Here is an 11,554-nt window from a genome sequence, read left to right on the forward strand (position 1 = left end):
TGGGTCGGCTATGTCCGCAGATGCTTTGTGGAGGCTGGACAGGTTCACCAAGCTCTTCACTGCTACATTCAGCGGAGCTTCTTCTGAGGACCTCCAGGATTTCTTATATAGCTAACATGGGCATTGTGGAGTTCAATGGAGTTGATTTTGCTGCCTTTCGTCTATCTGGATCTGCCAAGACTTGGTGGAGGGATTTCTGTTTAGCTAGACCAGCAGGGTCGCCGTCTTTGACCTGGGATCAGTTTTCAGAATAATTTCTGGAGAAGTTTCTTCCTGTTACTCAGAGGGATGCTTATCGGAGATAGTTTGAGTGCCTCCAGCAGGGGTCTATGACGGTCACTCAGTATGAGACCAGGTTTATCGATCTAGCTCGCCATGCCCTTATCATACTCCCCACTGAGAGGGAGATGGTGAGGAGATTTATTGATGGTTTGATCTAGACTATTCGCCTTCAGATGGCCAGAGAGGCGGGGAGTGATATTACTTTTTAGGAGGCGGCCAATGTGGCACGGAGGATCGAGATGGTTCTGCCACATGGGGGTTGTCATAGAACAGACAAGAGACCCCGTCACACAGGTCGGTTCAGTGGTGCCTCATCGTGAGGTAGGGATTCTTATGATAGGGGTCAACCTTCTAGGCCTTTCCAGTCAGCCCTCCAGGTTTCTCAGGGTGCCCTAGGTGATCGTGGTTCCCGTGGGCATTATTCTGATCAGCAGTCACTCAGTGCGCCGCCACTTCAGAGTTTTCGTGGAGGTCATTCGGGTCGCCAGGGCCAGCCACAGCGTTCAGAGGGATGTTATGGGTGTGGCAGGAGAGCTTGACCGAGATTGAGGGGTGCTCAGTCACAACAGCAGGGTCCCCGTCCTATGATTCAGACACCAGATGCCCCACAGCCAGCCAGAGGTGGAGGCAGAGGTCATAGAGATGGAGGCAGAGGCGACGGAGGCCCGATAGGAGGGTGGGAGGCTTAGGACCCGGCCCANGGGCAAGCATAGCCCTAGGTACATTGGTCCGTTTGAGGTTCTTGATCGAGTGGGAGAGGTGGCTTATAGACTTGCATTGCCACCTAGCTTATCAGCCGTGCATCCAGTTTTTCATGTGTCCATGCATCGGAGGTATCACGGCGATCCTACCCATGTGTTAGACTTCAGCACTGTCCAGTTGGACAAAGATTTGTCCTATGAGGAGGAGCCGGTAGCTATTCTAGACCGGTAGGTTCGTCAGTTGAGATCCAAGAGTTTTCCTTCTGTTCGTGTTCAGTGGAGAGGTCAGCCTCCTGAGGCATCGACCTGGGAGTCCGAGTCTGATATGCGGAGCCGTTATCCCCATCTTTTCCCCGACTCAGGTACTTCTTTCTTTTGTCCGTTCGAGGACGAACGGTTGTTTTAGAAGTGGAGAATGTGACGATCCAAAAGGCTCATCACCTATTTTCTTATTCATCCCGTGCTTCCGAGGCCTCGAAACCCTCATTTAGGGTTGTCTCGATTTGCGTGCACAGTTCGGACGCATAGCCGGAAAGCTTAAATATGAATTCTGTGTGAAAAATGCTAAATTTTGATATTAATATGAATATATTTGACTTCAGTCAACATTTTTGGTAAACGTACCCGGACCCGTGATTTGGCGGTCCCGGAGGGTCCGTAGAAAAATATGGGACTCGGGCATATGCCCGAAGTCGAATTCCGAGGTCTAGAGCCCAAGAAATGAATTTCTCTGTGAAATTGTTTTTCTGAAATTATTAAGGAAATTGGAAATGAAATTTGATTAAAAGACTGTGGTATCGGGCTCGTATTTTGGTTCCGACGCCCGGTACAAGTCTTATATATGGTTTAAGCGCTTTCTGTAAAAATTTGGTTGAAGTTGGAGGTCGTTGACGTGTTTCGGACTTAAAATGAAAATTTGATGCTTTATGAAAATTTCAAAGAAAAACATGAGATTTGAGGCTTGATTCGATGTATATGATGTTATTTGGCGATTTGATCGCACGGGTAAGTCCGTAGGATGTTTTTGAGGTTGTGTGCATAATTGGTTTGGAGCCCCGAGGGCTCGGGTGAGTTTTGGATAGGCCACGCATTGCATTTTTGAACTGGTAAAGATCTGGTATTTTGGCTTCTGTGATTTTCGCAATTGCGAGCTCGCAAATGCGAGCTTTGAGTCGCAATTGCGAAGCCTGGGGACTGGGCATAGGATCGCAAATGCGATTCATTTGCTCGCAAGTGCGAACATGGGAATTCCGGGCACTGGTCGCAAATGCGATCACGGTGCTCGCAAATGCGAGGGTGTTTGATCGCAAATGAGATCATCTTTTCGCAAATGCGAAGTCCGGCATTGTGCACAGTGTTCGCAAATGCGAACTTGACTTCGCAATTCCCAAGTTAGCAGGTTGGGGTTCGCAATTGCGAACCACAGTTCGCAATTCCCATATCCGAGGCCCATCAAATTTATACTTAGCCGAATTTTCATCACTTTTCACCATTCTTTCAAAACCCAAACACCATAGGCGATTTTTCAAGAACAATCTTCATCCCAAATTATTTCTAAGTCGATTTTTACTCAATTCTTTCAATCTTTAACAACATTTAACATGTTTTCCACTTAAAATCAAGGATTTTCATGGGTGAAATTGGGGTTTTTGGGTAGAACCTAGGTTTTCTAAAAATTGTGGATTTGGACCTCGATTTGAGGTCCGATTTCAAAACAAATTACATATTTGAATTTGTGGGGGAATGGGTAATCGGGTTTTGGTTCGAACCTCGGGTTTTGACCACGTAGGCCCGGGGGCAATTTTGGAATTTTTGGAAAATTCATTTTTATGCATTCAAATTGATTCATATAGAGTTTATTAAAGTAATTGAGCAATTTGTGACTAGATTCGAGCGAATTTTAGGTAGAATCGCGGGGTAAAGCGATAGTTGAGGATTAAGTGGAAATCAAGGCTTTGAGGTAAGTGTTTGGTTTAACCCTAGATTGAGGGAATAGGAGTTGAGTCTTGTTTGCTAAATTGCTAAATGATCGAGTACGATGTATAGGCATGGTGACGAGTATCTATACATTGGTGTCTAGCATGACCGTGAGTCCTCATAATGTGATTACCATGACTTGGTTGAAATTTTCGTACTTAGTGGAGGATTTCTATATGTTGTGAATAATATGTGAACGACGATATGATCATTTGAATTCCTAGGAGCATTGGCTCGAGTTGTGATGCGAATATTGAAAGTATATGAAATGACTTGATTCTTGGAGCGTTGGCTCAAAAATGGTAAAGTGGATTATAACGTAAGAAATGAAAGAAAGAGAAGGCGTTGTTGGTATTTCCCTTGTCGGGACGTTTTGTTGAACTTGTTGGTTTCTTTTCCCTTGCCGGGATTTCTTCCAATATTTGTTTATTTTTATGCCCCTTATTTGTGACTATTGTTTGGGGAGCTAGACTGTCGAATGATATGGATCGGGTTGCACGCCGCAACAATGATATTAGAGGATCGGGTTGCGCGCCGCAACAATGCTAAATGAGATATGAGGATCGGGTTGCGCACCGCAACAATGATAAATGATAAATGATATGGGTCGGGTTGGGCGCCGCACCACTGATAAATGATAAATGATATGGGTCGGGTTGCACGCCGCAACAGTGGTATTTGTGGATCGGGTTGCACGCCGCAACAGTTATTGATACAAATGTGTTATATTGAGTATTGGTTCCTTATTCACCGTAAATTTAGGCTGCTTTAGATTGTTACTCTGGATTACTGTTAATATTGTTATCTCCCCATAGCATGATTCCCCTCCCATATTGTTAATTGCCTGGTATTTCAAATCCGTTGTATATTTATAATTGCACAGGTTTATGTGGTGTCCAGTCTAGCCTCGTCACTACTTCGCCGGGGTTAGGCTAGACACTTACCAGCACATGGGGTCGGTTGTGCTGATGCTACACTCTGTGCATTTTTGCACAGGTCCGGGTTTTGAGGAGCAACAGCAGCTTTAGCACGGGAGCTGGCTTTCATTATCACGAGATCGAGGTAGCCTTGCAGGCGTCCGTAGGCCCGGCGTCTCTCCCTTATTTTCTCTTTTATACTGTTGCCTCCTCGTTTTCGAGACAAACAGTTTATATGTTTCTTTCAGACCTTTGTATTTAGTAAACTCTTAGCAGTTCGTGAGTAATGTGACACCAGTCTTGGGTAGAGGCTATTGTTGATTGTTCCGCGTTTTGATTCAGATTATGATTCAGACTTCCGCTATTATTATTAAATTTCATGTTCTATATTGATGCTATAAATTGTTAAAAGATTTGCTTAGCAATGGAAGAGTAATTGAGTAGGCTTGCCTAGCTACCACGAGTAGGCGCCATCACGACCCCGAGGGCGGGAAATCCGGGTCGTGACAATAGTTGTCGTACTATCTCTTTTGGACCTCTGATATTAAGGGTGACCTTGCAATGTTCTCAATCACGATGTCCATAATTTCCTGGGTCCAATAATCAAACTCCTGATTTACTTGGGTGATGTAATTCTTTAGTTTCCTCTTTCCTCTGATCAACCTTTATGTAGGCTTAAGTTATCTTCCGATTTGCGGCTCATGGTGTTAGTTATTACTTTATCCCTTCAAGGACGCTATGGAATATCCATGATTCAATCTTCTAACGATTCAATCCCTTGTCTATGACCTGGGCTTACATCTTTCATTTAACTTATACCAGAATCTTCTACGGCTATATGATTGTCAACATATATGCTGCATGGTAATACTCCGAACTCTCAAGTGTGTTCATAACGTACTAGATCATTGATTCAATAATTCCTTCCATTCCTTCTCAGCTTTTTTTAAACGTAAGCTATTACTTTTCCTGGTCTTTCTGCCTCCTTGATGCGTGCTTACTTAGCTTATCTTAGTTCCGACGCATGACAGAATTTTGTGCAACTCATATGGTCTCGAATATTACTTTTGGTTTCATTTCCTGCTCATTAGCCACGATATGTGCCACTTTCTTATGGAGTGAATGCAATATTGTTGTGAGACTGTTATTATAAGACCATTCCCTCTTTGGGTCACTAAGCTTAGGTTGAATCCTTCTTCCTTACTTCCTCAGCTAGTCTTTAATTGTGGTACTTAGGTAAGACCCTCTGACTTTTGTAAAGCTGCGAGCTTATTGCGAATCTTTTGATGTCCTTCCTTGCCTATAATTATCCGTAGTTACTTACTTCCACGTCCTTGTGCTTGTAGGGTTGCTTATAAACTGATATTTCGACTGTCTTTCCAGTGGCACTTTCTTTTATTCCCGTAAAACTCATACGGTACCTTTAACTACCTCAACTCCTATCAGAATATTTCTCAAGTATTACAATACATTACTGCGAGGCTGAATTCACTATTGGGTTTTACTATGTTTATCTTGCACGATCTACTGACTCATCTGTAACCTCCTATTTAGCCATAACTAGGCTCTTCCTGAATCGACTACCAACTACTCGTTGGCCCATTCTCATATCAATGTTCTGCGTAATCTTTCTTGGGTTATTTCTTTTATTTTAACTTACCTTTCGCACTGGCTCCTTATTCATCAATAACATCCGAGCAGGAACCCTTACTTCATTTTCTTGACGTCGTGTTTGCATAATGTTCTGGAATCGTAGCATATCTGTAGGCTTTGAATAAGTGCAATATCATCCCTTTTTCATTTTATCGCATTCTCCCTTTACCATTCCATAATTACCAGAACTACTTAATTCTGATTTAATGCCACATCACTCCATATTTCCCCCCTTTTGGGGAGTACTAAGATTTAGTGCTACGATGATTTACGTATAGATGTTTTATCTCCTCATTTTTGGCATCTTTTCACATCATCGATGACCCTTACTTGCCTTGCAACAATCCTTCTGGACCAAGGATAACAAATTTTCTTACTCGCGAGGGTGTAACTGGCACATATAGTCCCTTAAGCTTAACTTTGCTTACCTTTCTTGCTTTAGGAAAGCGTCTTCCTGAATGACCTTTAAAGGTTATCCTTCTGACGTCCATTCTACTATCACCGGAATGCAATCTCTAAAATTCTCATGATGCCGACTATTATCAAATCACTCAGTCCCTAATTCATGTTTAGTTTATCTTGTTCACCAGCCCATACTGGTTCCTATTACTCTGGGTTTAACTTTTCCTTCTGGTAGTCACGTTGGAGTCGCGAACTTATTTCTTGAAATGAGGATATGACTTTATGGCCTATACTCTTTATTGTCTCAAGGCCTATCACCTCTTGTCTTTTCCTTTACTTGACTATAGATTCTGTAATATTGTCATCTTTTTGATCTACCGTTGTTGTCCATGTATCACATCTTATTCACCATAAACATGATGCAAAAGCGAGCTCTTCTGCCTCAAATATTTCACAGCTACATGCAATCTCTTACCAATCGTCTTTCAATATGTAGGCATCGTCGTATTACGAATAAGATAGAGTTTAGGAAATTGAGTTCTTACAACTGAGCTCTACCACACGTTCTATCGTAAGAAGAAAGAGTGATAGTCCTAAATGCCCTGTAGCCTCCTGCTTATATGTGTGGTTCACAACACACCCATAAATAAGAATCTACTGACATGGCTTGTAGACTCCCTAGGAGAAAACTGCTCTGATACCACTTTTGTCACAACCCAAACCGATGGGCCGCGACGGGCACCTAGTACCTTACTCAACCGAGTACCAACATAACGTATCTTTTCGTATCATGCTATCATAGGTAAATGAGGCGGAAGGGATGCCGTAGGATAGCTAGAACAAAACATGTAATACCAACTTATACATAAGACATACGGGCCTATAAGACCAAAATGATCACTCGTATACTAAATATAGGACGACAAGGCCATACAATCTTTTACGTATATGACATATGTCTACAAGCCTCTAAGAATACATAATATTATAAAGGTCGGGACAGGGCCCCGCCATACCAAACGCATCTAAATCATACTGACCAAACAAGCAACTCCGGAGCAAATGGAGCGCACCAACATCTTCCGCGGAGCTGACAGCCTACTTAGAGGATGTTAGACCTGTCTATCGGGACCTGCGGGCATGAAACACAGCGTCCCCAGGAAAAAAAGGACGTTAGTAAGGATAATATACCGAGTATGTAAGGCACATAAATAAGTACATAAAATACATGGAAAAAATATAGAGTAAATGACTCAACCTATAAGTCTGAATAACTCTGTAAATCATGAAATACTAATAGTGTCATGCATATGCGTATGAATGTCATGTCCTACATGGGTACATGTGTTCATAACATCATCAAGCCTCTGAGGGAATCCCATCATATCTCTCGGCCACTGAGGGCAAAATGATCAACGTATACCAGCTGATTAGGTGGTGGTGCGTATATAACGTCGTAACCTTTTCCCATATCCCATATACATATAATATACATATATACGCGTATATAACTCCATTTGGTCATGGGTCAATGTAAATGAATGTAATGCATGAGAAGTACGTCAATAAAATCTTTCGGAGTGTCATAAGATCATTATGCCTCTGATTAATATCATAAAATCAATTTACGTATTTTCTGAGACCCATGAACAGACGATGGAATCATAAGACATATGGAATTCAAGAACATAGGCACTTCTAATATTTCTATGAATGGAGTCATTTATGGAAGTTGTGCATTTGCTCGTTTCATTTGTATCGTATGGATCATGCCAAAAGAAAGAAGGGATAGCCTTAACATACCTGGCGTAGGGGAAAAATATGTATGATAATCTTGGAAAAGGTTGAACCGTACTCCCTTAGAATCGTAAAATCCCGTTACTATTACGTAGTATAATTTCGTATGAATTTCTTCAAAATTTTAAGAACTGTCGTTGCTATTTTAACATAAAGTCCCATGTGAACTCCAAAATCTCCTCCAAAAATAGAGTTTTGATATCAATTGAACACAATTGTAAAGATGACTAACATAGTCATTCTTTCCGCATTTTTGAGGGCTAAGTGCATCTTCCCCCAAATGCTACTTTCTTTCCTTTACTGTGAAACCATGAACTTAAGGAGAATTCAAATTGTTTTTAGTAGCATGGCAATTCACACGAATGGGAATATGTGTGGTGGTTCATATTCAAAATCAGAAATAATTAATAAGAGACACGGAGGGAGATGGTTTTAGATAATTCGTATTTATTCATGGGACAAATCTAAGGAATAAATGATCAACATCAGCCTAGGCCTCCAAGTAGTGATGTTAGACAAAAAGTTGATCAATTATAGAATGTGTGTGTATGCCTTGTCTTCAGCAAAAAGCACATGTGTCTTTCTAATCTAGTAGCTTAAATCAAGAGTCATTAGACCCTTCTCTACTTGCTGCCACGTGGGGGGGGGGGGGGGCTTTGTCCCCACCTACAATTATTCACAAATCCTTAATTACATGGTTAATCTCCCATTAAACCTATAATTAATAAATTACCCACATAATTAAGAATTGTCTCAAATTACTTAAAATACTACTCCTTTTTAATACATTTTATACATCATATTATCATGGTCATATAATCATGTGCCTCGATTCCCGCAACTTGTCTTCCATAGATGTCACTCCCACCTTGTCCCTAATAACTTTATTCCTAATCTTGTCTTTCCTAGTATGTCCACACATCCATCTCAACATACTCATCTCAGCTACGCTCATCTTCTGGACATGGGACTTCTTGACGGGCCAACACTCAACTCCGTACAACATAGCCAATCTAACCACCACCCTATAGAATTTGCTCTTAAGTCTAGGCGGCACATTCTTGTTGCATAAAACCCCTGAAGCTAGCCTCCATCTCATCCAACCCGCTCCAATGCGGTGAGTAAAATTCTCGTCAATTTCCCCCTCACCTTGGATTATAGACCCAAGATACTTGAAACTATCTCTTTTGGGAATGACTTGAGTATCAATCATTACTTCCACTTCTTCTTCATGCCTCTCATCACTGAACTTGCACTCCAAGTATTGAGTTTTCGACCTACTCAACTTGAAACGTTTGGACTCCGGCGTCTATCTCCAAACTTCCAACCTAGCGTTAACACCCTCTCGCATGTTGTCAATCAGTACTATGTCATGAGCAAATAACATACACTATTGAACTCTCCCTTATATGTGTTGCATCAGCATATCCAACGGAGGGCAAACAAAAACGAGCTAAGGGTTGATCCTGATGCAACCCCATCTCCATAGGGAAATGTTTTGAATCTCCTCCCGCAGTCCTTACCCGAGTCTTAGCACCTTTGTACATGTCCTTAATCACCCTAATGGATGCTATCGGGACTCCGCTAACCTCCAAACATCTCCATAGCACCTTCATCGGGACTTTATCATAGGCTTTCTCAAGGTCAATGAACACCATGTGTAAGTCTTTTTTCCTCTCCCTATGCTGCTCCACCAATCGTCTCACAAGGTGAATAGCTTCTATAGTTGACCTTCCCTGCATAAATTCGAACTGGTTCTCATATATAGATACACATTTCCTCATTCTCTTCTCTATCACCCTCTCCCAAACCTTCATAGTGTGATTCAGCAACTTGATACCCTTATAATTGTTGCAGTTCTGGATATCACCTTCGTTTTTGTACAACGGAATCATCAAGATCCACCGCCAGTCTTCGAGTATCTTCTTCGTCTTGAAAATGACGTTAAACAAGCTAGTAAGCCTCTCCAAGCCTACCCTACCCTCCTCTTCCAAAATTCCACCGTGATCTCGCCAGGCCCAGTTGCCTTACCCATGCTCATCTTCCGTATTGCCACATCAACCTCCTCGCACTTAATACGCCTACAAAACCCAAAATCTATCTGAGTTCCCCAACTCACCTTAGCACGATGTTCCTATCCCCTTCCTCATTCAAGAGTTTATGGAAGTACTCTTGCCATCTACGCTTGATACACGCCTCTTCCACCAAAACCTTACCGTCTTCATCTTTGATGCACCTCACTCAATCCAGGTCCCGAGCCTTTCTCTCCCTAATCTTGGCTAACTTGTACTGCTTCATATCCCCTCCTTTGCCCCGAGATCCTCATACAATCTTTCAAAAGTTGCAGTCTTAGCCGGCGTGACCACGAGCTTCGCCTCTCTCCTTGCCTTCTTGTAACACTCCATATACGACCTCCGATCTTCCTTGTCTGTGCTCCCCACTAGCTTAAGATATGCTGCTTTCTTAGCTTCCACTTTTCCTTAGACCTCCCCATTCCACCACCAGTCCCCTTTGTGGCCACCCGAGTAACCCTTCGAGACCCCTAACACCTCCCTAGAAGCTTCCCTAATGCAGTTCGCTGTCGTGGTCCACATACTACTCACGTCCCCACTACTCCTCCAGCACCCCATAGCCAACAGCTTCTCTCTCAACTCCTGAACCTTTCCCTTAGTTAAGTCTCCCCACTTAATCTTAGGTTGGCCGCACACCACTCTCTTCTTCCTTGCTCCCTTGACCTCCAAGTCCATTACCAAGAGCCTATGTTGCATCGACAGACACTCACTCGGGATAACCTTACAGTCCGTACAAAGGCCCTTATCATCTCTCTTAAGGAGATGATAATCAATCTGAGTCTTGGCAGAGTTAGGGCCCTAATTACCTGCTTTAATGGAAGAATAGGTATTTCAAAAACTAGCAATATATATAGCAAAATATACCGTTGATATACATGAAATATTTATGTTGTTGATATTCGGTAAAAACATACAAATGACATACACAAAATATAGAATTATATTGTCATATGTATATATCTATATTTTATATTTCAACCATAAAATATAAAATCGACTAGATATATACCATATATATATATCTATATTTTATATTTCAACCAAGAGATATAATTCAATTTTCTATTCCAAATAGGAAAGATCAATTTATTCACAATATTAATTATATCCTCTGTGCTAGCAAAGAATATAATAATATTTTATTTTGGACTAATAACTAAATCTATTTGACTAATTAAATTCCTTAATCTAATTATCAAATAATAAGTTAATTAATCCTTTAGCAAAGACCAGAACACTCGTAAGTGTGCGACCCCATAGGTTCAATACTAAACCGGTAGTAAATTAATCACATCAATATACTAATCAAGGGCGGCGTCTAGCAACACTCCTTAATGACCGGATAGCATGAAGTATACAATTTACTCTCAAGAACCCGTAGAAGAATAAAGTAGTATTTCCTTCTGCCCTTATAGCTCTGAGTCACCCTAGGATATGGTTCAACTGTCAAATCCTAATAGGCTACTAACTATATGTTCATGTCAAATATAATCGACCATTGAATGACCTAAGAAACTCTTTTCTTCTTTCATTCAATCGCCCTGGCCAAGGTCTTAGTTTGGTCGTTTATAATTCATGATAATATGGAGCTTAAACTCATTACCAAGAGTTGACAGATCCATCTTGATCAATCACTAACTCTACAAGCATTTAATTATACCCAATATCCTTTCAACTATCACCCTAGGGCCATAGGTGTCTAGTATCAAAGCACAATAAATAACTTGTCAATTACTATGACGATCTCAGGTCA

The 11,554-nt window shown here is 41.5% G+C and overlaps 1 protein-coding gene across 1 annotated transcript; it reads right to left on the reverse strand.

Annotated features, from left to right (window-relative positions):
- Positions 1-8,540: 8,540 nt before the first annotated feature.
- LOC109241039 lies at positions 8,541-10,476 on the reverse strand. The gene is made up of 4 exons (XM_019407748.1): positions 10,355-10,476; positions 9,711-9,810; positions 9,119-9,465; positions 8,541-8,973 (listed from the first exon to the last, which is right to left on the reverse strand). Exons 1-4 carry the CDS (start codon positions 10,474-10,476, stop codon positions 8,541-8,543), a joined length of 1,002 nt encoding a protein of 333 aa, XP_019263293.1.
- Between the last annotated feature and the right edge of the window lie 1,078 nt (positions 10,477-11,554).

This window comes from Nicotiana attenuata, unplaced genomic scaffold (genome assembly GCF_001879085.1).
Source record: "Nicotiana attenuata strain UT unplaced genomic scaffold, NIATTr2, whole genome shotgun sequence".
In the NCBI taxonomy this organism is placed as follows: Eukaryota; Viridiplantae; Streptophyta; class Magnoliopsida; order Solanales; family Solanaceae; genus Nicotiana; species Nicotiana attenuata.